The following is a 22,573-nucleotide window of genomic DNA, read 5'->3' as shown; positions in this document are numbered from 1 at the left end:
AGTCCTTTATTCAGAGTCCCACCAACAAAGTGTGGTTCAGATATGAGACGGGGTCTGTGCACATTAATCTCTCGTATCTTTGGACTTGAGTAAACATCTGTCTAATTCTGCATGTCATCACTTTGGTTTCTAATGGCTTTGTCATCATTTTGCATCCCTCTTTTACTTTGTTGTGATTGTCTTTGCATCCATCTGATGTGTGGTAGTTTTCTTATTCATGCCTCCCTGTCCTGATTTTGTTGTTTGTTTGTTTTTCTTCCCATTTTGTGAACATTTTGTGTCCCGTTTGTTTTGGCTTCTCTTTGATTCACTTGATCCTTTTGCAGCACTTGTATTTAAGGTCATTTTAGAATAGAATAGAATAGAATTCAACTTTATTGTCATTGCACATGCACAGGTGAAATGCACGAAATGCATTTTATGGGTCCAGTTTAATTATTTTAAACCTCTTTGACATTCATTCATTTCTTCTGTTGCGATGTTGCTTCATGTCTGCTTGACTTTTTGTTAACTTGACATTTTTCCTCTTTTATGCTCATTTTGTCTCCCCTTCTTCATTTTACACATTTGGCTGAACTTCCATTTTGGAGTAACTGTGACATTTTATTATTATTTTACTTGCTTTGTTTTTGAATTTGTAGATTTTCTTTCTTGTGTGCACATTTAAGCAGCTTTTCAGTTATTTTGGGACCATTTAGCCCCCTGTTGGTAGTTTTGTGTCTCGTTTGAACTGCCTTTGCGTTCAGTTTTAGAGTATTTTCTAAAAGACAACAGTTATATGAGGGAGGACTCTCTGACAGTGAGGATTATCTTACAGTGTTTGTTTTTCCTTCAGTCACATTTCATGATGTCGTAAGTGGACGCTGAGATGTGGAACATGTTTGTTGGAGCTGAGACTGACAGACTAAATAAGAGGATTAAATCTCCAAAACGGTGATTTTTTTTGTTTTTGGAGCACGCTCAGAGGCCTCGGTCATTACTCCGACCCACATCCATCCTACAGATTCCCAGATAAAACGATCCCCCGGGCTCTCAGCACAACAACCCTCTATTAGCTCTCTAAGTGCCCCCATCAGCCCCCATCACCACAACACTAATGACACAGGCGGAGCTCTTTGTGCTGTAACGATAACAGCTCCTTTCCTCACGGAGTCGGAGGGCGGCTGACTGTGTACATTTTCATCAGAGGTCAAAGGTGAACGGATAGTTTTTGGTTCCTTCATGTCGAGGCAGCCGACGTGCTGCAGGAACATTCAGACCCTGAAATAAACACGTTATTGTATTTTATTCAGTTTTTTTATTTGTTCTCTTAACAAAGCGAGTCTCTGTTTTTTCTTCTTTTTCTTTAACCCTTTGACGTTATTTGAACAAGATGCTACGCTGTGCAAAAGTCTTGAGCTGGCCCTCATTTCTTGACAGTTTACTTCCAAGAACTTGGACTTCCTTCCCATCACAGTTCTTCCTGAAGCTCTTCCAAAGTTCTTCTTTGGACATTGGCTGCTTTTTCACCCATTTTCAGTCCAGTCCTCACACCTGACAGATGTTTTTGAGTCTTGGTCATAGCAAATATTTACTTCCAAGCTAAACTGCTCCATGTGTTTACATAAATGCATGCTGTGCTCTTCGGCTGTCCTCTTGTTATAGGATTTTGTGTCTGCGGGAGAAAATGGACTGAGCGCGCTCAGATTTTTTAATTCTTTCTCTTTGTGTGCTTTATGTGCGCATGCCTCCAGGTGACTGTCATCAGCGGTCAGATAACATGTCCTCCTCATCGTCAGCGCTGTAATCGATGATCACGCAGGTGTGTCAATCTGGTATAAAAGTAATGGTGCAGGATGAGAAGTTTAAAGTGTTTAAGGGCTGCACATGATGGGTGCAAAACATAATTTAATATTCATCGTACTTATTTAAAGTGTGCTCAAAGTCTCAGGAGAGCGCCGCTTCATGCAGCACCGTCTGCAGCCACATTTTCATTAAACTGACTGCAGACCCTCCTGATCTCTGCAGGATGAAGCCTTCACATCAGGGCAAACTTCACGTTGCTGAGAGTGAGCTCTGTGTGGTGTTGTGACATATCCGTCCTGACCTCCTGCAGCCTCGTTATCCACATCGAGGCTCTTTCACAAACAGCCTTCAGATATGAACCTGAACTCTCGGCCTGCAGCAGGAACCTCAGCGGCCTCGGCTTGTTTTCCTCCGTGTCTCTCGGGATGACTCTTCCTCGGAAACGCTAAGATCTTGATCTTGTACGCTGACCAAAACAAATGCGCACACAGCTCAACGCGGCGGATTGACAGACCGCAGCTGTGACGCCGAGCAGATCTGAGGATGTTTGGTCCACGATGTTTAAAACACAGTGACACCCCCTCCTTAGAAAATGACTGACAGAGTGAAATTAAACCCACTGACTGGATGTTTGTGTTGGAAAAGCCCAAATCTCTTCAGGCTGACTCACACTGAACATGTCAGTGCTCCTCTTAAAAGGTCAAAAACACACTGTAACATCTGAACCGACAAAAACCCAAACAGCTTAATAAGCTGATAAGACGACAGCCAGGAACGAGTAAAACTGTTACAAAATGCTGTTATTAATAATGCAACAATAATTATTAATAACTGCAAGGAGACACAAAAGATTGTGTCAAACTATAGACCGTTATCTTTACTGCCTCAGTTTTGAAAGATTCTTTAAAAACTATTTGCAAACAAACTATTGAATGATCATCAGTTTGGCTTCAGAAGAAATTATTAAATTATTAATAATGCAACAATAATTATTAATAACTGCAAGGAGACACAAAATAACTTGAAAGATGGAAAATGATCACAAGTAGAGACAAAATCTCAAGAGGATGGAAAATAAAAACCAAATGACAGGAAAAAAAATACTATGAAGGTGTAACATGATCACAAAGAGACACCAGGTAACTGGAAATGGGAAGCGTTTGACAAAGAGATGCACAAGACATGAAAAGGGATGCAAAATGAGGGAAAAGGCTAATAGAAAACGAAATAGTAGAAAATAACGACAAAGGGACGAAAGTTTGTGCAAAGAGATGGAATATGGCCCAAAGTTAACCACAGGTCTAATGATGAGAAATAAATTATCAGAATCACCAAAGGGATCCCATTATATAATATATAATATAATATATATAATATATATAATATATTATATATATTATATATTATATATTATATATATAATATATAATATAATATATTATAATATATATATATAATATGTATATTATATAAAACTGGTGATAAACAGATTGGTATCTTTACTGCCTCAGTTTTCAAAGATTCTTGAAAAACTATTTGCAAACAAACTAGATTCCTTTATTGATAAATGTGATTTATTGAATGATCATCAGTTTGGCTTCAGAAGAAATCGTTCAACATCTCTGGCTGTGATGGAATTTATTGAAAATATTGCAACGGCTGTGGATGAAAAACAGTTTGGGACAGGTGTTCATTGATTTACGTAAAGCCTTTGATACGATAGATCATTTGTTACTTTTACAGAAGTGTGAATTTTGGTTAAATAGTTACTTGAGTATTAATAACATGAAATCTAAACTTGTGGAGTTCTGCAAGGATCTGTTTTGGGACCTAAGTTACTTTTACTTTACATAAATGATATTTGTACAGCCAGTGATGCTTTAAAATGTGTGATGTTTGCTGATGATACAAACTTATTTTGCTCTGGAAAAGACATAAAGAAATTACTGAAAACAGTGGAAACAGAACTCATGAAGTTAAATAGATGGTTTGTATTTAATAAACTATCATTGAGTGAAAGTAAAACAAAATTTTGTTATTTGGAGGTAGTAAAAGTAACATTAAAGTAAAATTGAATTTAAATAATGTTGAAATTGAAAGAGTATATGAGACAAAATTTTAGGAGTAATTATTGATGATAAACGTTGTTGGAACATGTGAAACGGAAATTATCCAAGTCTGTTTCTATTCTTTATAAAACAACAGATTCTTTGAATAAGAACTGCCTTCATTTATTGTATTCTTCCCTTTGTTTGCCTTATATGACCTACTGTGTGGAAATTTGGGGGAAGACATAGAAAACATATTTGGATTCAATATTTAAATTGCAAAAAAGAGCTAATAGAATAATAAATAAAGTTGGATATAGGGAACCAAGCAGTTTTTTGTAGGATCATCTATGTTAAAATTCATGGACATTATATATCCTAAAACTTTAGAAATTATTCATCGAGTGATGAAAAAGAATTTTCCAATTTGTATTTTAAGTATGTTTCAACTAAGAGATGGAAAATATGATTTGAGGGGGTCTTATGTGTTTGAAATACCTAAAGTGAGAAGCAATGTGAAGTATAGACGTGTGTCAGTTATGGGAGTGAAGTTATGGACTTAATGATGAACTGAAGACTGTTTTTCTTTGTCCTTTTTCAGGAAGATTTTAAAAATTTGTATCATACAAGGTTATAGAAATTTGGTTTGATGAATAATTTTGTGTTGATTTAATTTCTTGATTTATCATTGATTTCTTTTCAAACTGTTATTTATCAATGCTGTTTATTTTCTTGGCTAAGGATTTGATTATTCGTATTCGTAAAGGACAGGATAGTTATAAGCCACAGCCTTTTCCTTTTTCGGTTACTGTTTGATTGAGTACTTTTATGTAAAATTATAATCTGTTGTTGTTGTTGTTGTTGTTGACCGAAAAATAAATTTCATTTCAAAAATGTCCAGAGTGGCGACACACAGTGACTTTAAAGGCGTCGCTAAATAGATTTATGAGGAAAATGACAGAAAAGCCACTAAAATGATGTAAAATGACTATAAATATACAAAGTGACCACAATAGTATACAAAACGAGTGCAAAGGGGAGCAAATGGCAACTATCACAAAGGACCCAAAATACAGGCACAGGGATTCAGAATGTCCACAAAAAGGACATAAAATGACTTTAATATGCAGGTATATTAAACAGGTACAAGGATGCGATCAAAGGGACACCAAATATTGCCAAATTGGTGCACAACAGGTACAAAGATTAGAAAAATAATTTCCACAAAATCCCAAAGGGATGCCAAATAGTGACGAGCAACAAGTGTTATTGTTGGCAGACATTAAATGATCACAACGGAGCAATCAGGTCTGATCACGACAAGTGTTAAAGAAATTACTAGAATTATCCAAAATGAACAGACTCAGAGGCCAAGGGACGCCGAATGGGCACAGGGATGCAAAATGACCACAAAGAAACACAAAACCTCTATAACCAGATGCAAGATGGTTACTAAACGTTGTTCAAAGGTCTACAACGTGAAAAGTAAAAGATCAAATCTCTTTATCTCTCATTTCTTCTGTGAACACTCATTCCCGTCTTCTTTCGCTCTCCTGCTACAAGTTCAAGCACAAATGTGTTCTAGGAAAATATCGTCTGCTCTCAACTATAGGAAATTACAATCATTCATCACAGAAGTAATTCCTGGCATGAGTCAAACATCCATCTAAACAGCTTCTCTGCAATCCAACAAAAACAAAATCCCCTCATTTAGTTTCACTTTGCTCATGTTTGTGAAGATAAAGTGTTGAAATGAGTCGGAGGAGTTTCCACTTCACTCTCAGCCCTGCAGGCTCTCGCTCTGCTCGCACATTTGAGGAGTTTTCTCAGGATAAATGACGAGATTATCCTGCATCATGTGGTGCGGAGCCCCGAGTTCAGTCTGAGGTGGAGATTAAAGAGTTGCTCTCTGATGTTGTTGCACTGTCTCACACTCACCTGTGCACGAAAGACGTTTAACAGCTTAGTGTCCTGGAAATAACACGACGACCCAGCGTGCAGCGAGCATGGACGGGCCCCCGGCGTCCCACAGAGGAGCCACACTCCCCCCCAATTACAGAGATTTGTGCTCTTTTTGCAGTTACTTTGTTTTTGGATGTTTTTGTGTCTTTGTGGTCTCTTTTGTGTTGCTGTGTTGTCTCATTGTAGTCCACAAGCTTCCTAATCTGCACCTCCAGCTTGCTTTGTGTTTCAGTTTAGCCTGGAGTCGATCTGCGAGGTGTGTGTTTCTGCTATTTGTTTGAAAGTGTGTGTTTCGTTGTTCAGGCTCAGCAGCAGGATGAGGGGAGACTTCCTGTATTGAATTACTCAACTGTGAGGACAGATTGTTGAGTAAAAGTTCAGCTGCAGAGGGGAGGATTGTCACATGCTCCTGAAATAAAATGGACCAGGTTAGCCTATTAAATTAAACCTTATCTCAACATTCTTTAAGGTGCAACGAGAAACCCGGAAGACCCCGAGGACATCGGTTTAAATGATCCACAAAGGAGAACAGCATGAATGTGAAACACACAAAAACCACAAGGAGATGTCAAACATTTAGAAAGAGGATGCACAATGACCACAAGGCTGGAACTTTAACAGATGGAGGAGTGAACAAATGGAAGGGAAACAGCCACAGGAAGGATCAGAACATTTACGAATAGATGCACAATGGCTGACAGGCGGAGGAGGGGGGACCACAAACGAGTCAAAGTTACAAGAAAATGATGGAAAATCACTACAAGATGCACCCCCCCCCCCCCTCCCGGGATGCAACTGTGGAGGCTTCAGAGGCCTCGTGCATCAAAACAGGGAGTCGTGTTTGTCTAAGAGTCGCGTCCAGCAGCACAGACGAGGTCGTGAAACGTGAAAATACGAACTCTGAGAGCTGCTGGTGCCACCGTTCGCCAGAGTTAACAGACAGGAAGTCCTGAGATAAACACAGAGCAGCTGTTTGCTTCAGCTTTCAGTCGACCAGTGAACTGTGGACGCTCTCTGCAGTCACACAAACTGACGCCGTTCTCGGGCTTCATGCTGTGACGGCTCCTTTCTACACATCCTGTACTCGTCACTGAAAGCCTCAGCAGGATTACATGGAGAACATAAAGAGAACGTTTTTCTTTTAAACTGGACTTAAACTGGACATAAATGGCCTCTTTCAAACCGTCTGTCTTCTCTGTCCAAAGTGTGAACATTGGCATCCTCGAAAGAGTGACCTTTAACCTTTAGGATGCCAATGTTCACATGTTGGACAGAGAAGACAGATGGTTTGAAACACCCTGGGCCATCTGACCTCAGGAAATCACATGATAAGGTGGGGCCAGGTTTCACAATGAACTCACCTGAAACTCTGGCTGATTGGGACCCACACCCAGTTCCACACCTTGGTTCAGGCGATTAGAGGATCATCAGGGGTCCTTTTGTCCCTCTGTGGGGGGAAACTCCCACCAGGTTTATATCTGGGACTCTCCACCATTTGACCTTAGAACTGAAGAAGCTTCTCGGATGAAGGTGAAACGTCTTCAAGTAACTTAAAGAAGTCCAGACGCTTTTCTTTGCAAGCTCCTTTGACTGCACTTGGTAATATTGCAGATCAGGGAGACAGTTACAACTGTGTATGGGATGTTTGTGTGTGTCTGTCTGCACATGTGTGGTCATCTGCAGAGACCATGTTGTGTAGTCTCACAGCAGTGGGGAGGAAAGACCTGTGAAATCTCTGCTGCAGCCACTGAAGGAGCTGCTCAGTGCTGTCAGAGTCTCCTGCATGAGGTGGGAGATGTTGTCCAACAGGGACGACAGCTTAGCCTCCATTCTCCTGTCACTCACCACCTCCACTGGGTCCAGTTGCAGTGGAGGATGCTTGTGCCTGTGGAAGTCTACCACCAGCTCCTTGGTTTTGCTGGTGTTGATCTGGAGGTAGTTCTGCTGGCACCAGTCCACAAAGTCCTGAGTCAGTCCTCTGTACTCCTTGTCGTCTCCATCAGTGATGAGGCCGACTATTGCAGAGTCATCAGAGAACTTCTGCAGGAAGCACTGGGTGGAGCTGTGGGAGAAGTCTGCAGTGTAGATGGTGAAGAGGAACGGAGCCAGAACCGTTCCCTGTGGGGCCCCGTACTGCAGACGACCCTGTCCGACACACAGCCCTGAGTTCTCACATACTGTGGTCGGTCGGTGAGGTAGTCCAGGATCCATGTAGTGAGGTGATGGTCCACTCCAGAGTTCTCCAGCTTGTCCTTCAGAACCGAGGGAAGAATGGTGTTGAAGGCACTGAAGAAATCGAAGAACATGATTCTCACAGTGCTCCAGCGTCTCCAGGTGAGCGACGGAACGATGTAGAAGGTGAATGACGGCATCATCCGCTCCAATGCCAGGCTGGTCGGCAAACTGAAGTGGGTCCAGTGATGAGCTCACAGGTGCCGAAGCTGAGCCAGGACCAGCCGCTCCAGGGTCTTCATCAGGTGGGATCAGGGATTAAAACAAACCCAAAGAAGAGCCTTGTGTCTTTTCACAAAAACAAAAAAAGAATCAAAACTCCCAAAGAGATGAAAACCACGTCGGAACAACCGAAAAGAGAGAGGACATTTAGAAAGGGATGCAAAATGATTACAGAGGTATCAGGATAACACGAGGCAACTGCAACAAGAAGCATTTAAAAAATGATGCTAAATTAAAAACCATGAAAAATATTCATAAAGGGATGCAAAATCAACATAATGACTAAAAACATAGTTTTTAGTGATTCTGGTGTTACTATTACATTCACCGTTGTCTAAAACAAAAACATAAACTAAATCTGCATCATGGCTGATTACTCTTCAGAGAGTGGAAGAGGGCACAGTCTTTGACCTCTGACCCCAAACAGGAATACAGAACAACAAACTGTGTGTGTGTTTCCATCTTCCTGTAACGCTGTGGACATCTGGGGTTTTCCTGGCTCACAACCGGCCTATAAGAGGAGCCGACCACACGTCTGTGCACATACAGCCGAGGCAGTTAGACCGAGTTACACACAAATATGTAATCTTTCCTCTTGTTCTTAGAGGAGCACTAACATTTTGTCTTAGCAGGAAAACTGTGGACATATCACACTACATCCTGACTCTGTGTGTGTGCTTTGTGTAGGAACTGGTGTCCGTTCGTGCATAAGCATGTGCAAACGATGGCAGTCATGTGTGGAACAGAGAAGTACACCATCAAGTCTCAGAGTCCATGTCCGAGCGGGACGCCCGACTGTCACCTGACCATGTGAGTGTCTTTGTTTGTGGCTTCAGCTGAAGAAGACTGCGACTCATTCGCTGATCATTTTAGGTTTTCTCATTGGGGATCGTGAGGTTTCTATAACATCGTGAGTGTAAAACGTGTTGATCTTTGCTCGGTAACTTCCAAATCTGTTTAATATGTAGATATGATACACGTCTATCTAACAGACTCCAATTTGTGCATGTAAATGGAGAGTCCTCTTCACACACTGAGGTTAATTATGGAGTTCCACAGGGTTCAGTGCTAGGACCAATTCTGTTTACATTATACATGCTTCCCTTAGGCAGCATCATTAGAAGACATAGCATACATTTTCACTGCTATGCAGATGACACCCAGCTCTATCTGTCCATGAAGCCAGATAACACACACCAATGAGTTAAACTGCAGGAATGTCTTAAAGACATAAAGACTTGGATGGCCACTAACTTTCTGCTTCTTAACTCAGATCAAACTGAGGTTATTGTACTCGGCCCTGAAAAGCTTAGAAATATGGTATCTAACCAGATTCTTACTCTGGATGGCATTACCTTGGCCTCCAGTAACACTGTGAGGAACCTTGGAGTCATTTTTGACCAGGACATGTCCTTCAACGCACATATTAAACAAATATGTAAGACTGCTTTCTTCCATTTGTGCAACATCTCTAAAATTAGAAATATCCTGTCTCAGAGTGACGCTGAAAAACTAGTTCATGCATTTATTCTGTTTCTTGTTCATCTCTCTTCCACAGCATGTCTGTATCCTTCTTCCTTCTCTCACCAAAGTGCTTGGTGACCGTGGCGTCAGATCTAAAAGCCTCCTGTCACTAATCATCATCTTCAAACGACTTTGATGTGTTTTCAGTGTAACTTTAGTAGACAGTAGCATGTTTTATCCCTTCACTGACCTGGTCCAGATTGAGTTTCATATTTCTCATGTTTTTCCTGTCTCAGAATCCTGAATCTGAAAGTTCAGAGTCAGAATAAACCTTAAACTTTGTGAGTCAACACAGACGTGTCTTTGCTGAAGGTGATGGCTTCTATAGAGGCCGAGCAGCAGTAACCACGGTGTGTTTGTGTGTGTGTTCATGTGCAGGTACAAGCTGTCCACACGGCCGATTTACAGGCAGCAGCAGAAGATCGTGACCGCTCTGCTGTGGCGCTGCTGTCCGGGACACGGAGGACACAACTGCGAGGACACGGGTGAGTCAGCAGCATCACTCGAGTCTGCGTTAAGGATGTTTTTGTGAAGCAGGTCGTAGCACAAACGCTCAGACTGACATCAGAGAGTTATCCATTAAAAGTCCACCTTAAGAGTTCCTGTCCTGTTTGGTGCCCTTCCTGTTTTGGCCTTTAGGTGGCGCCGGGTCTGCACTCGCTGGCTAAAATCTGCTCTGGTTTGTTTGGGTTAAAGCAGCCTGATTACATTTATCAGAAACAAGTGAACAGAAACAGCCTGAATAACATATTCAGGGAACAACGTATGAAAATGTTTTATTTATATTATTGTCCTTTCAATGATAGAAATCCTTTTGTATTTATGATGTAAACATGTTTATTAATATTTATGTTTAGTGAGTTTGATCCCGACGCCCACAGTGAGCTGAAAGCAGCCGCGGTTATTCATAAACTGCTCGTTTTAATAGATGAGGATGGAGCATTTATAGAGCTGCTCTGAATGGACGCCTGGTTCTGGTTTCCCTCCGCTGGAGTCTATTTTTACTTTTCCAAGAACAGGCGGGCTTTAGTATCGCTCGGGAACTTAATGTGTTCCAGATTTTCTCTGCGTGTGGGAACAGCCGTGTTTATCTGCGGGAGGACGTCCTCTGCTCTTCGCTTCTGTTTGTGTGACGCTCAAAGTTGATCAGCGGTCGTCTCTCAAAGCTCCCCCACAAAGGCCACATTATTGCATGATCGTAGCTACAACAGAGACGGCTGCTGCCTGCGTTTTTCTGTGTTTCCAGTATCTGCGGCACAAAGTCAAAGCCACGAGTTCATGAATCCATCACTGAGTCTCAAATCAGGAGCTCATGAAGAGAAACATTCAAGTCGTTCATTCTCTGCCTCAGTTTATTATTATTATTGTTATTATTGCTGCTCTGAGCCTCGATGTGCTCGGACGTCAGCTCTGATTTAATCTGAGTTTATGGGAAGAGGAGGAGGAGCGCTGCCTCCAGGATACAATCATCTTTACTGAGCTGACTCTCTCTTTGTTAGTTTAACTGCAGTTTTACAGCCTGTTTCTTCTCCAACAGTCTCAGGCCCTCGGCAGGAGTCTGAAAGCTCGACTCTGATTGGACGATCTGAAGCAGGCACAGCAGAGGTCAAGGCTCCAGGTACGCTCTTGGAAATGAAACATTTTTGACTCTTCAGGTAACTCACGTCTCAGACTGCTGAACCACAGCGAGCCAATCAGTGCGTTGGTCATAACGAACAGGAAGTGGTCATCGATGGTGTCAGCAATCAGACTCCACCTCAGGGTGATCGATTTGAGACTTTTCCACTTACAGTCGAGACCCAGAACTCAGCTTTCTATCAGATCTGTTTGTAGTAACTCTTACAAGTACTGCCCCTCAGCAGGCTTCCTAAAAACAACCAATCAGACAAAGAGAGATGAGCTGAACAGCTTGTTTCAGACACAGGATGCACTGATGATGCATGGGCCTGAGAAAGAAGGATTACTCTGGACTGTGAATCATGCAAAGCTACGTCAGTCACATGAGTCACTATGACAGATTTAAAAACAACAGGAAATGAACCAAATGAGTCTCCAGTCATAAATCATTGAAAATCACACAAAGATACACAGAAATATAAACAAATTATTAACAAGTAAAATGAATAAATATGTGTAAAGAAGAGATCAGGTAGAGGGAATAATAATAATATATACTCATTATATATCAGGGTGGAGGAGGGGTCCTGCAGTGAGGATGACCTCATAACCTGGAGGAAGGATAAGCTGAGAAAACGCAGCTAGAGGTGCCGCCTCCAGCTGCAGGAGGTGCTGCTGCAGGAGGAGCCGCCTCCAGCTGCAGGAGGTGCTGCTGCAGGAGGAGCCGCCTCCAGCTGCAGGAGGTGCAGCTGCAGGAGGTGCTGCTGCAGGAGGTGCCGCCTCCAGCTGCAGGAGGTGCCGCCTCCAGCTGCAGGAGGTGCTGCTGCCTCCAGCTGCAGGAGGTGCTGCTGCGGTCACACCGGGGAAAACTGGTTACGGCGACCTCTGGCTGACCTGCTGGTCTCTGTTCGCGGTGGTTTTTGCTCAGAATAAATTGGTTGGCTCTTGAGCTTCACCTTCACTCTCTGCGTTAACGCCGTGCTCTGACTCATTACTGCTCTAACAAAGTGAGGAAGCACCGCGCTTAACCACCGCGCTCACATTGACAAAAGGTCAAGTTCCCTCCTCTCCCCTGGAGAAGAGGGCGTGGGTGCGCCAGTACCAAGGTCACCCCCCACCCCACCCCACCCCCTACTCCCACATTCGCAAAATATAAACAAAGAGTGAGTCATCTGGGAACCACGGACACGCTGTTCAGAGGTCAAAGGTCACACTGGCCTGATGAGAAGATTCAAGTTGGAGTGAGCTGATGGAGAGGAGTGCAAGTCAAGTGGCTTTATCATCATTGCAACCATGTGCACAGTGAAGGAGAACAAAAACAGTGCAACACCAGACAGTAGAAAAGTGCAACAATGACAGCTGGTTGTGCAGAAAGACCGAGCATTGTGCAGGAGGAGGGCAGAGGTGGCTGCAGTGACCTAAGACCATCACAAACAGATGCCAAAGAATATCAAATACACCCTAAATGACTACAGTGGGATGCAAAATAAGTACTGAGACATGTAGAGTGACCATGAACTGATGGGATAAGACCACAAGCATGCATGAAAAGTAAAAATTTGACTACAAGGGTGTGCAAAAATGACCAAAATTAAACAAAAAGCCTCACAAAAGGATGCAAAATAAGTACTGAATGATGCAGAAGAACTTAATGACTTTAAACAACCAAAAGCAATGACTACAAAGGGATAACAACATGAGTGTATAAAGGGGCAAATTTACCGCAGAGAAATGCATGATGATAGATATTTTTAAAGACAATCAAAATAATCAAAGGGCTGAATGTGAAATTACCACAAAAGAATGAACAACAACATCTAATGGACACTGAATGACTAGAGGGATGCAAAATAAGCACAAAGAGACGTTAAAGGGTTTAAGAGCGCGCAACAGCAGAACGAACATCGATGGACCGAGGAGAGCACGTTTTGGGTTGTTCTGCTGCAGCAGGTTGATTCTCTTTGTTCTGCTTTTGATTCAACAGGAAGTAACAACAACAGTTTTCTCAGCTTCGGTGCAGCACTGTGAAATGTCATTACTGCAGGATACATGCAGAGTACATGAAGTATTTATAGCGTGTGCGGCACTGAGAACCCTGAGAATCAAAACAGTCGCTGTTGTTGGAAAAACACGGGACTGAAATAGACCTTTGGCCTTTACGGGCTCGATTTAACAAAGAAAGACAAACAAAGAGGCCGTTCCTCACACACCTCCAGTCCGCTCCCACCGCGCCTACGATTGAACCCACTTCCTGCGAGCTGGGGTCGATGTAATTAAATCACTAACACGATGGGACACAATAACAGGAACACCTTCAAATACAACAAGCGTGAGTCATCCACACTTGCAAACACTGCATCACATGAAATTCTTTGTGCTGTAGTAGCCTCTGCAGTGGACGCTAATGCACGTGTGTCCAGCTTTTTAAAGCGATCAAGACTTTAAACAACAAATTGAGCCATGAATCCCTGAATCACCTCTCAGTGGTCTTAAAAATGATAAATGAGACGAGATTACAGTTTTGTTTTAGAGCAGCAGCTATCGGTTAAATGATCAGTTATCAGTTTCTTCAGCTCCAAACATCTAAAATATTAAATTCAGAGAAAAGAGAAGTATCAAATGTTCACACTTAAGATGCTAAAACAAACAAATCTTTGGGGGTTTTTCTTAAAAGTGACCAAAATAACTATTCAACCATCCAAAGACTCACATTTGCTTACTGTACTTATGCTTTAGTTTCTTTAGTCCACTGCAGATCATATGGACACATGAGTGCTTCCAGTAGGATAACGTTTGCAGCCAACCTGAGGTAAAGTATCGCTGAGGAAGATAAATCTAAAGTTTCAGACCTTCCTGGTTAGATGCATGAATGAGGTGATGCAGGCAGAGAGTTCAAGAAACTCTCCGAACTGAATCGAGTTCATTCAGGATGACAGCAGTCCAAAAATATGCAACCAGAGGGATGCAAAATGGGCACAAATCATACAAAAGAGGCACAGATCCTCAACTACATCAAGGGGATGTGAAATGATTACAGAGGGATGCTGGGGGGGATCCTGGGGGTGGGATGGAGGCAGACCTGCTGTGGCGCTCCCTGAAGAAAGCACCTGAAAGAAATGCGAGACCAGGAACGATGATAACGAGACACAACATAATGAAGTGAAGTAAAAACGACCACTGTGGGATACCGAATCGCACGCAGGAAGGCTGATCTACAAACTGTTGTGGTTTCAGACAAACAGCCACAAAGGGATGCAAAATGACTGCAGCAGGATGTGAAAGGAGAATAAAATGACAAACCATTACAAAGAGATTCACCTGCAGACCCACAGAATAAGCCGAGCAACGTAAAATTACCAAAAAGGTTTTACTGGTCACATATTTCATCTTTCCATCCAGCCCGGCCTCCTCTGAATCTGATCCAGCCAAACTGATGTTCCTGCCAAATTAAAAGTTTTTAACTCTTCTGAGTTGTCAGATGAACAAAACTTTTAGATGGGACCAAACTCAAAGACCTGAGACGTGCTGCAGCCTCAGAGGAGAAAACGATGAGTGTTCCTCGCTGTCTTCCTTTGCAGCCGCAGAAGCTGCTTTGATGTATTTTATGCCTTCGACCCGGCCTGCAGGTCACCGACTCAGAGATCAGCGCTCCTGCTGTCGCTGCGATTCCAACAATGAGCTCAAAGAAAAACGACGGAAGCTCAGCGGAGAAATCCCCAAATACATCAGCCTGTTTCCCATCAGCCTCTCCGTCTCTCTCACAGCCGGTCTGCAAGACTTCCTGTTCATCTCTGTGTTAGTTCAGGTCAGTGAGGCTCGTCACCACCTGCCTTCAGTTCGGTATTCCCAAAGAAGAATACACGCCAGGTTTGCTTTTCCCGTGTTTTAGGTTAACCTCGATCATCTCAGACATTCGTCAGAGTTTTTACGTTTTCTGCAGCTTCTCGCACTGATTGTTGTTTTTACGTTTCAGTTGTTCATGCTCGGCCCCAGCAGCGGGGCGGAGACCTGAACCACGAACAGAACGACCACCAAGTGCCCGACAGCACGCTGTATGATGCCAGCTACCCAAGCAGCCAGGACAACGACACACAGCCCACCCCGGGGCCAGGACACGCCCACAAACACCATCATACATCACACCAGGCGACGAACACTCACAACCACGACCGACACCCCCACCACCTCGATCGTGATCACCCACAGCAGGAACACCGAACGCACGGACACCAAACGCCAGGTGAGTTTTTGTCTGCACTGAGAAGGTCCCAACAGCCAATCACGACCCAGAGGTCCAGTTCAGGGACTCTAATTAGCTGAGGTGAAGCCGAGCAGTGTCACCATCCACCTGTCAGTCAAGGAGGCCACGCCCCTCCAAACTTTGAGCCTTAATATAATTTAAACAGGTGACACTTAAAAACTCATGAGAGGAAACTGTTCCACTGCTGGAGCCTCCGGTGGACATTGGAGGAACTGCAACCTGCCTGCATGATGAAGTCAGGGCTTTTATTTTGGCGTTCCTGAGACTTTTATTTAAATAAAGACGTGAGCACATCTTCCATCGCTGATAAACACCCACACACACTTCAGCCGAAGGAAATCCGCTTGTTCCTCCGTTACATATACATCAGTGTGTGTGTGTGTGACATCACACCCCCACTTCCAGCTTGTTTGGGATTGGCCAGCTCTCAGTTTCCCACAGTTCTGTTTTCTCTGACCTTTGACCTCAGTGAGCAGCCAGCTACATCATCCTGAGAGGAACATTTACGAGTGTTTCAGAACCTCCAGTGCAGAGAAAAATAACAGCTGATCTATAAAATCACCTCTGTGAGCTGTTAGCTTTAGCCTCCTGTGCTGGTGTAGAGAGCACAGACAGCGAGTTTATAAAACCATCCAGTGATAAACAACAAGTTTTATTTCAGTCCACAATATTTTGTGTAATTTTGGGTTCATTTCTTACTTTTTTACATAAATTGAGGCATTTTTGTAGCTTTTTGTTGAAGCTCTGTGTGGATTTATCCAGCTGTGCCTGATAAAATGACAGAAACGAGTCTCGACTTCACATCTGAAATTAATGCCATATTAAGCTTCCTTTTAATAAGTGACGTCTCACCTTCTTAAGCGGGACGTTTACAACAAACAGAAGAAGAAACGAAGCGCTTCAGTGTAACAGACGCTCTTTTGTCGGAACAGGAAGTCGCCTGTGCTCGCCTCCATAAATCACGCTGACGGTCATTAGATAGAAACACTGACAGGGGAGCGTGTGATTCCCTCTCTCCTGACTGCAGCTGCAGCCTGAGGTGACCTCACTGTAAGCTGACCTTTGACCTCTCAATACGCTAAAGAAAACGGGTCATGATGATCAGAGTGAGTGTTTCAGGTTTTGTGTCTGGACTGCATCTCCGAAGCCGAGCACACACACACACACACACACACACACACACACTTGCTTCCAGCATACCCAGACCCCGTAAGCCCCTCCCCCAACATGCTTGATGGGTGACGTGTCCGGTGAGTCTGCTGGCCGTGCATGAACTGGGAAGTTTGCAGCTTCCAGGAATTGTGTCCAGATCCTTGTAATATGGGCTGTGCATTATCGTGCTGCAACATGAGTGACACAACCATCAGTGTCACCATCTCTGTGATTCAAAATGCCAGCAATGTGTTCGTTGTCCAGACGCCTGTCCATACCAGACGCCTGCCACACCGCTGACATCAGCAAACCGCCCGCCCACACGCTGTCTGCCCTCCGTCCTGAACAGTGAAACCAGGATCATCTGTGAACAGAACGCCAACGTGCCAGACGCCGTGAAATGTGAGCGTTGTACGACGACGACCTGCAGTCGGGTCCAGACCTCGGTGAGGACACGAGCAGATGAGCTTCCCTGAGACGGTTTCTGACAGTTTGTGCAAACCGATTGTTGCTGCAGCCGCCCGGTCGGCCGGTCTCAGACCATCCTGGACGTGAACGTGCTGGAAGTGGAGGTCCTGGGCTGGTGTGGTTACACGTGGTTGTGAGGCCGGTTGGATGTACGGCCAAGTTCTCTGAAACACCTTTGGAGACGGCTCATGGTAGAGAAACGAACACGGCGTTGTGCTGTGTGATCGAACTGCACATGTCCGAGCAGTCTGAGGCACACCTGTGAGGTGGGATCACTCACACAGATTTAGATCTGTGAACAATATCTGAGAGCCGTGAGTCTTTGTGTTTGTAGAAAATGTTTCAGATCTTTGAGCTCAGCTCATGAAAAATGGGAGCAAAAACAAAAGTGTTGCATTTACCCTTCCAGACATAGTGGTGCCTACAGCTGTTCAAAGGCTGTTTTCTTGTATTTATGTCCATGTTGATGGTTTACTTGCACATAAACCACTACACTGGACACTGATGTGTCCATGCCACCCACTGGTCAGCCAGTGTTGTTCACCTTGGTGGACATGTAAAGAAATCTTTTTTTCATACCTAAAGATGAATAAAAATACTTGATTGAGGTTGTCATAATTCACGCATGAAAGGGTTCAATGTTTGTCCAATAAATGAGGGTTTCTGGGGGCTTTCAAAGTGTTCCCAACATTGTAGAAAAATAACTCACAGACTGGAAAAAGTCTTCGAAGAATCGAATCCTTTAATCTGTTAGCATCCACCGACTCGTGCAGGGTTACATTCATATTTCACCTTTTTAAAGACATTTTTCCAGTGAAGAGTTGGTTTGAAGGCCAACACCTTTTCTGTGAACCCACTTTGTGTAGCATGTGTAGCGCTAACCTGAGCCCCGCTGTTAAGGAAACCTGGTGACTATCAACAGGTTCAGATTAAGAGCACTTTTCTAACTTTCCAAAGAAGCAGCCTGGATTTGAACTCGGAATAAGACAAATACGTGTTTCCGCCCAGTGGAGGTGATCGTGATGTGCCGAGCTTCTGCTGAAACACAGCTTTGGCTCGGCCTGTTCTGTCCTTCAGAGCCTCTCGGGATCGCTGAGCAGGAAGTGTAAGCACAGTTGGATTTATTTCAGACTCCAGGAATAACAATAACAACACAATCAGATCCTCTTGGCCCCGAGGTGCCTCCGACCAGCTGAAGGACCGGCAGCGCCCTGAGGTCTGCATGTTCACTTTTCATCAAACCATCCCAAGGAGCCGTAAAGCTCAGCGAGCAGCCGTCTGGGCTGTGTTTGCTTCCCTTTGGAGCGCTGCTGTGTTTTTAACCCAGACTGGAGCCTCGGCTGGTTCCATTTCAGAGCACAACAATCCCGTCCAGCTCCCCAGAGAGCCATGATTCACAGGGGGGGGTGTTTTTGTCAGCAGTGGGCGAGTAGCCCCTCGGCTCTATTTTTATTTCAGAAATCTGGTTCAGAAGTCCAGAGTTTCCCAGCGGCTGACGTCCTACTGCCAGCTTCCTGTGTTCTTCTAGCGCCGCCAACAGGTCAAAACTTCTGCTGCAGCCCACAACTCCTCATGTGGTCATGACTGTTCTCGTGTCTTTGAATCAGCTTTTAAACCAGTGAACACAGAAACTGGACATTTTTACATCATTCATTAAACCAGTGACATTAAACAGACCTGTGCACACAACACAGTTCATACAGTTTCAGTAGATACACAGATAGGACTTTAATGTTCCAGCAGTTCTGTTCTCGACTTCCAGTGGGTGAATTTCGAGGCACAGCTATGAGGTGGAGACTTTTCTGCTTTTTGCAGATGATGTGGTTTTGTTGGCATCATCAAATGATGACCTTCAGCTCACACTGGAGCAGTTTGCAGACAGATGTGAAGCCACGTTGATGGATATCAGCAGGAAGGAGTTTGCTGCCATGCTGGATGTTTGCAGGCCAGTGTTCCTATCCTCACATGTGACCACAAGCAGTGTTGGGAAGGTTACTTTTAACATGTATTCATTACAGATTACAGATTACATGCCCCAAAATGTATTCTGTAACGTATTCCGTTACGTTACTCAATGAGAGTAACATATTCTGAATACTTTGGATTACTTGGTCACTTGGTGTTCGCTCGCTCGCTCTGTGGTATAGTATCGCTTCCTGTTCCTGCTCAAACACAGTGGTGTTTCTGAGTAGCTTATTTGCTTAGCAGTTTAATTAACAACTTTTAAATACATTCTTTTTTCACAGTATAATCTTCACGTGCTTCATCCGAAGCACACTTTCTGTGTACTCACTACCTAATTTATAGTATTCACTCACTGTCTCTGTACTGTTTCGCTAGCTTAGCTCGTAGCCGACCCGTCAGCACCATGGCTACTTCACCTGTCCCTTCTGCACTTTCTTGCTCATTGTGTCAGATGTTTAGTTACTCCTCGGCCTCCTTTAGCAGTAATGATATCTGTAACAAATGTAGCATATTTGCAGCTCTGGAGGCCAGGATTACTGAATTGGAGACTCGGCTTTGCACCCTGCTCTCACCCTTAGCTAGCCAGGCCCCTGTAGCTGGTGCAGCCGAAGATAGCGTAGGCCCCGCTAGCTGTTCCCCGGCAGACCCCAAGCAGCTGGGGAAAGGCTGGGTAACGGTGAGGAGGAAGCGTAGTCCTAAACAGAAGCCCCAGGTACACCACCAACCCGTTCATGTGTCTAACCGTTTTTCCCCACTCGGTGACACACCCGCTGGGGGTCAAACTCTGGTAATTGGTGATTCTGTTCTCAGACATGTGAAGCTAGAGACACCGGCAACCATAGTCAATTGTCTTCCAGGGGCCAGAGCAGGCGACATTGAAGGAAATTTAAAACTGCTGGCTAAGGGTAAACGTAAATTCAATAAAATCATAATTCACGTCGGCAGTAATGACACCCGGTTACGCCAATCGGAGGTCACTAAAATCAATATTGAATCGGTGTGTAACTTTGCCAAAACAATGTCGGACTCTGTAGTTTTCTCTGGTCCCCTCCCCAATCAGACCAGGAGTGACATGTTTAGCCGCATGTTCTCCTTAAATTGCTGGCTGTCTGAGTGGTGTCCCAGAAATGATGTGGGCTTCATAGATAATTGGCAAACCTTCTGGAGGAAACCTGGTCTTGTTAGGAGAGATGGCATCCATCCCACTTTGGATGGAGCAGCTCTCATTTCTAGAAATATCGACAAATTTATTAAACCCCTCAAAACATGACTATCCAGAGTTGGGACCAGGAAGCAGAGTTGCAGTCTTACACGCCTCTCTGCAGCTTCTCTCCTCCTGCTACCCACCCAAAAACCCATCTCCATAGAGACTGTGTCTGCTTCCAAAAAGACAAAAAACAAACTAAAAACCAGCAACAAACAACTTAAACAATCACAAAGAAAGAACAATACAGTATCCACATCTGAACCAAAGAGTAAAACAGTGAAATGTGGATTATTAAATATTAGGTCTCTCTCCTCCAAGTCTCTGTTAGTACATGACTTAATAATTGATCAACAAATTGATTTACTCTGCCTTACAGAAACCTGGTTGCAGCAGGATGATTATGTTAGTTTAAATGAATCAACACCCCCGAGTCATTCTAACTACCAGAAATCTCGAAGCACAGGTCGAGGGGGTGGTGTGGCAGCAATTTTTCACACCAGTCTATTAATTAATGAAAGACCAAGACAGACTTTTAATTCATTTGAAAGCCTGATGCTTAGCATTGTCCACCCCAGCTGTGAAACTCAGAAACCAGTCTTACTTGTTATCATCTATCGTCCACCTGGGCCTTACACAGAGTTTCTGTCTGATTTCTCAGACTTTATATCTAATTTAGTTCTGAGCTCAGATAAAATAATTATTGTGGGTGATTTTAACATCCATGTAGATGCTAAAAATGACAGCCTCAACATGGCATTTAATCTGTTGTTAGACTCAATTGGTTTCTCTCAAAATGTAAAAGAACCCACCCACCACTTTAATCACACTCTAGATCTTGTTTTAACATATGGCATAGAAACTGAACATTTAACAGTGTTTCCTGAAAACCCTGTCCTGTCTGATCATTTCTTGATAACATTTACATTTACAATAATTGATTACGCAGCAGTGGAGAGTGGACTTTATCAAAGTAGATGTCTTTCTGAAAGCGCTGTAACTAAGTTTAAGAATATAATCCAGCCACTGTTATCATCGTCAATGCCCTGTACCAACACAGAGCAGAGCAGCTATCTGAACGCTACCCCAACAGAGGTCGATTATCTTGTTAATAATTTCACCTCCTCACTACGTACGACTCTGGATACTGTAGCTCCAGTGAAAACTAAGGTCTCTAATCAGAAGTACCTGACCCCGTGGTATAATTCTCAAACACGTACCCTAAAGCAGATGACTCGTAATCTGGAGAGGAAATGGCGTGTCACAAATTTAGAGGATCATCATTTAGCCTGGAGAAATAGTTTGTTGCTTTATAAGAAAGCCCTCCGCAAAGCCAGAACAGCTTACTACTCATCACTGATTGAAGAAAATAAGAACAACCCCAGGTTTCTCTTCAGCACTGTAGCCAGGCTGACAAAAAGTCAGAGCTCTTTTGAGCCAACCATCCCTTTAACGTTAACTAGTGATGACTTCATGAACTTCTTCACAAATAAAATTTTTATCATTAGAGAAAAAATTACCAATAATCATCCCACAGATGTAATATTATCTACAGCTACTCTTAGTACCATTGATGTTAAGTTAGACTCTTTTTCTCCAATCGATCTTTCTGAGTTAACTTCAATAATTACTTCCTCCAAACCATCAACGTGTCTTTTAGACCCCATTCCTACAAAACTGCTCAAAGAAGTCCTGCCATTGATTAATTCTTCGATCTTATATATGATCAACCTATCTCTAATAATCGGCTATGTACCACAGGCCTTCAAGGTGGCTGCAGTTAAACCTTTACTCAAAAAGCCATCTCTAGACCCAGCAGTCTTAGCTAATTATAGGCCAATCTCCAACCTTCCTTTCATATCAAAAATCCTTGAAAGAGTAGTTGTCAAACAGCTAACAGATCATCTGCAGAGGAATGGTTTATTTGAAGAGTTTCAGTCAGGTTTCAGAGTTCATCACAGCACAGAAACAGCTTTATTGAAGGTTACAAATGATCTTCTTATGGCCTCTGACAGTGGACTCATCTCTGTGCTTGTCCTTCTTGACCTTAGTGCAGCATTCGATACTGTTGACCATAATATTCTATTAGAGCGATTAGAACATGCTGTAGGTATTACAGGTATTGCACTGCAG

At 43.4% G+C, this 22,573-nt stretch overlaps 1 protein-coding gene across 3 annotated transcripts in view; it reads left to right on the top strand.

Moving 5' to 3' along the window:
* The window catches only part of mmrn2a (multimerin 2a), a 33,475-nt gene that overhangs the window by 2,377 nt on the left and 8,525 nt on the right, over positions 1 to 22,573 (top strand). For 2 of the 3 annotated variants that reach the window (XM_085183159.1, XM_085183158.1), the window contains exons 2-5: positions 8,937 to 9,059; positions 10,152 to 10,258; positions 11,311 to 11,391; positions 15,364 to 15,630. In XM_085183159.1, coding sequence (XP_085039285.1) covers positions 8,937 to 9,059; positions 10,152 to 10,258; positions 11,311 to 11,391; positions 15,364 to 15,630 — 578 coding nt within the window. The remainder of the gene's footprint in view (positions 1 to 8,936; positions 9,060 to 10,151; positions 10,259 to 11,310; positions 11,392 to 15,363; positions 15,631 to 22,573) is intronic. The other variant, XM_085183160.1, reaches the window with a different exon arrangement.

The sequence above is a fragment of the Neolamprologus multifasciatus genome, chromosome 13 (assembly GCF_963576455.1).
Source record: "Neolamprologus multifasciatus chromosome 13, fNeoMul1.2, whole genome shotgun sequence".
In the NCBI taxonomy this organism is placed as follows: Eukaryota; Metazoa; Chordata; class Actinopteri; order Cichliformes; family Cichlidae; genus Neolamprologus; species Neolamprologus multifasciatus.
Note: the sequence above shows the minus strand (reverse complement) of the source record. Positions and strands in the feature narration are given on the sequence as shown.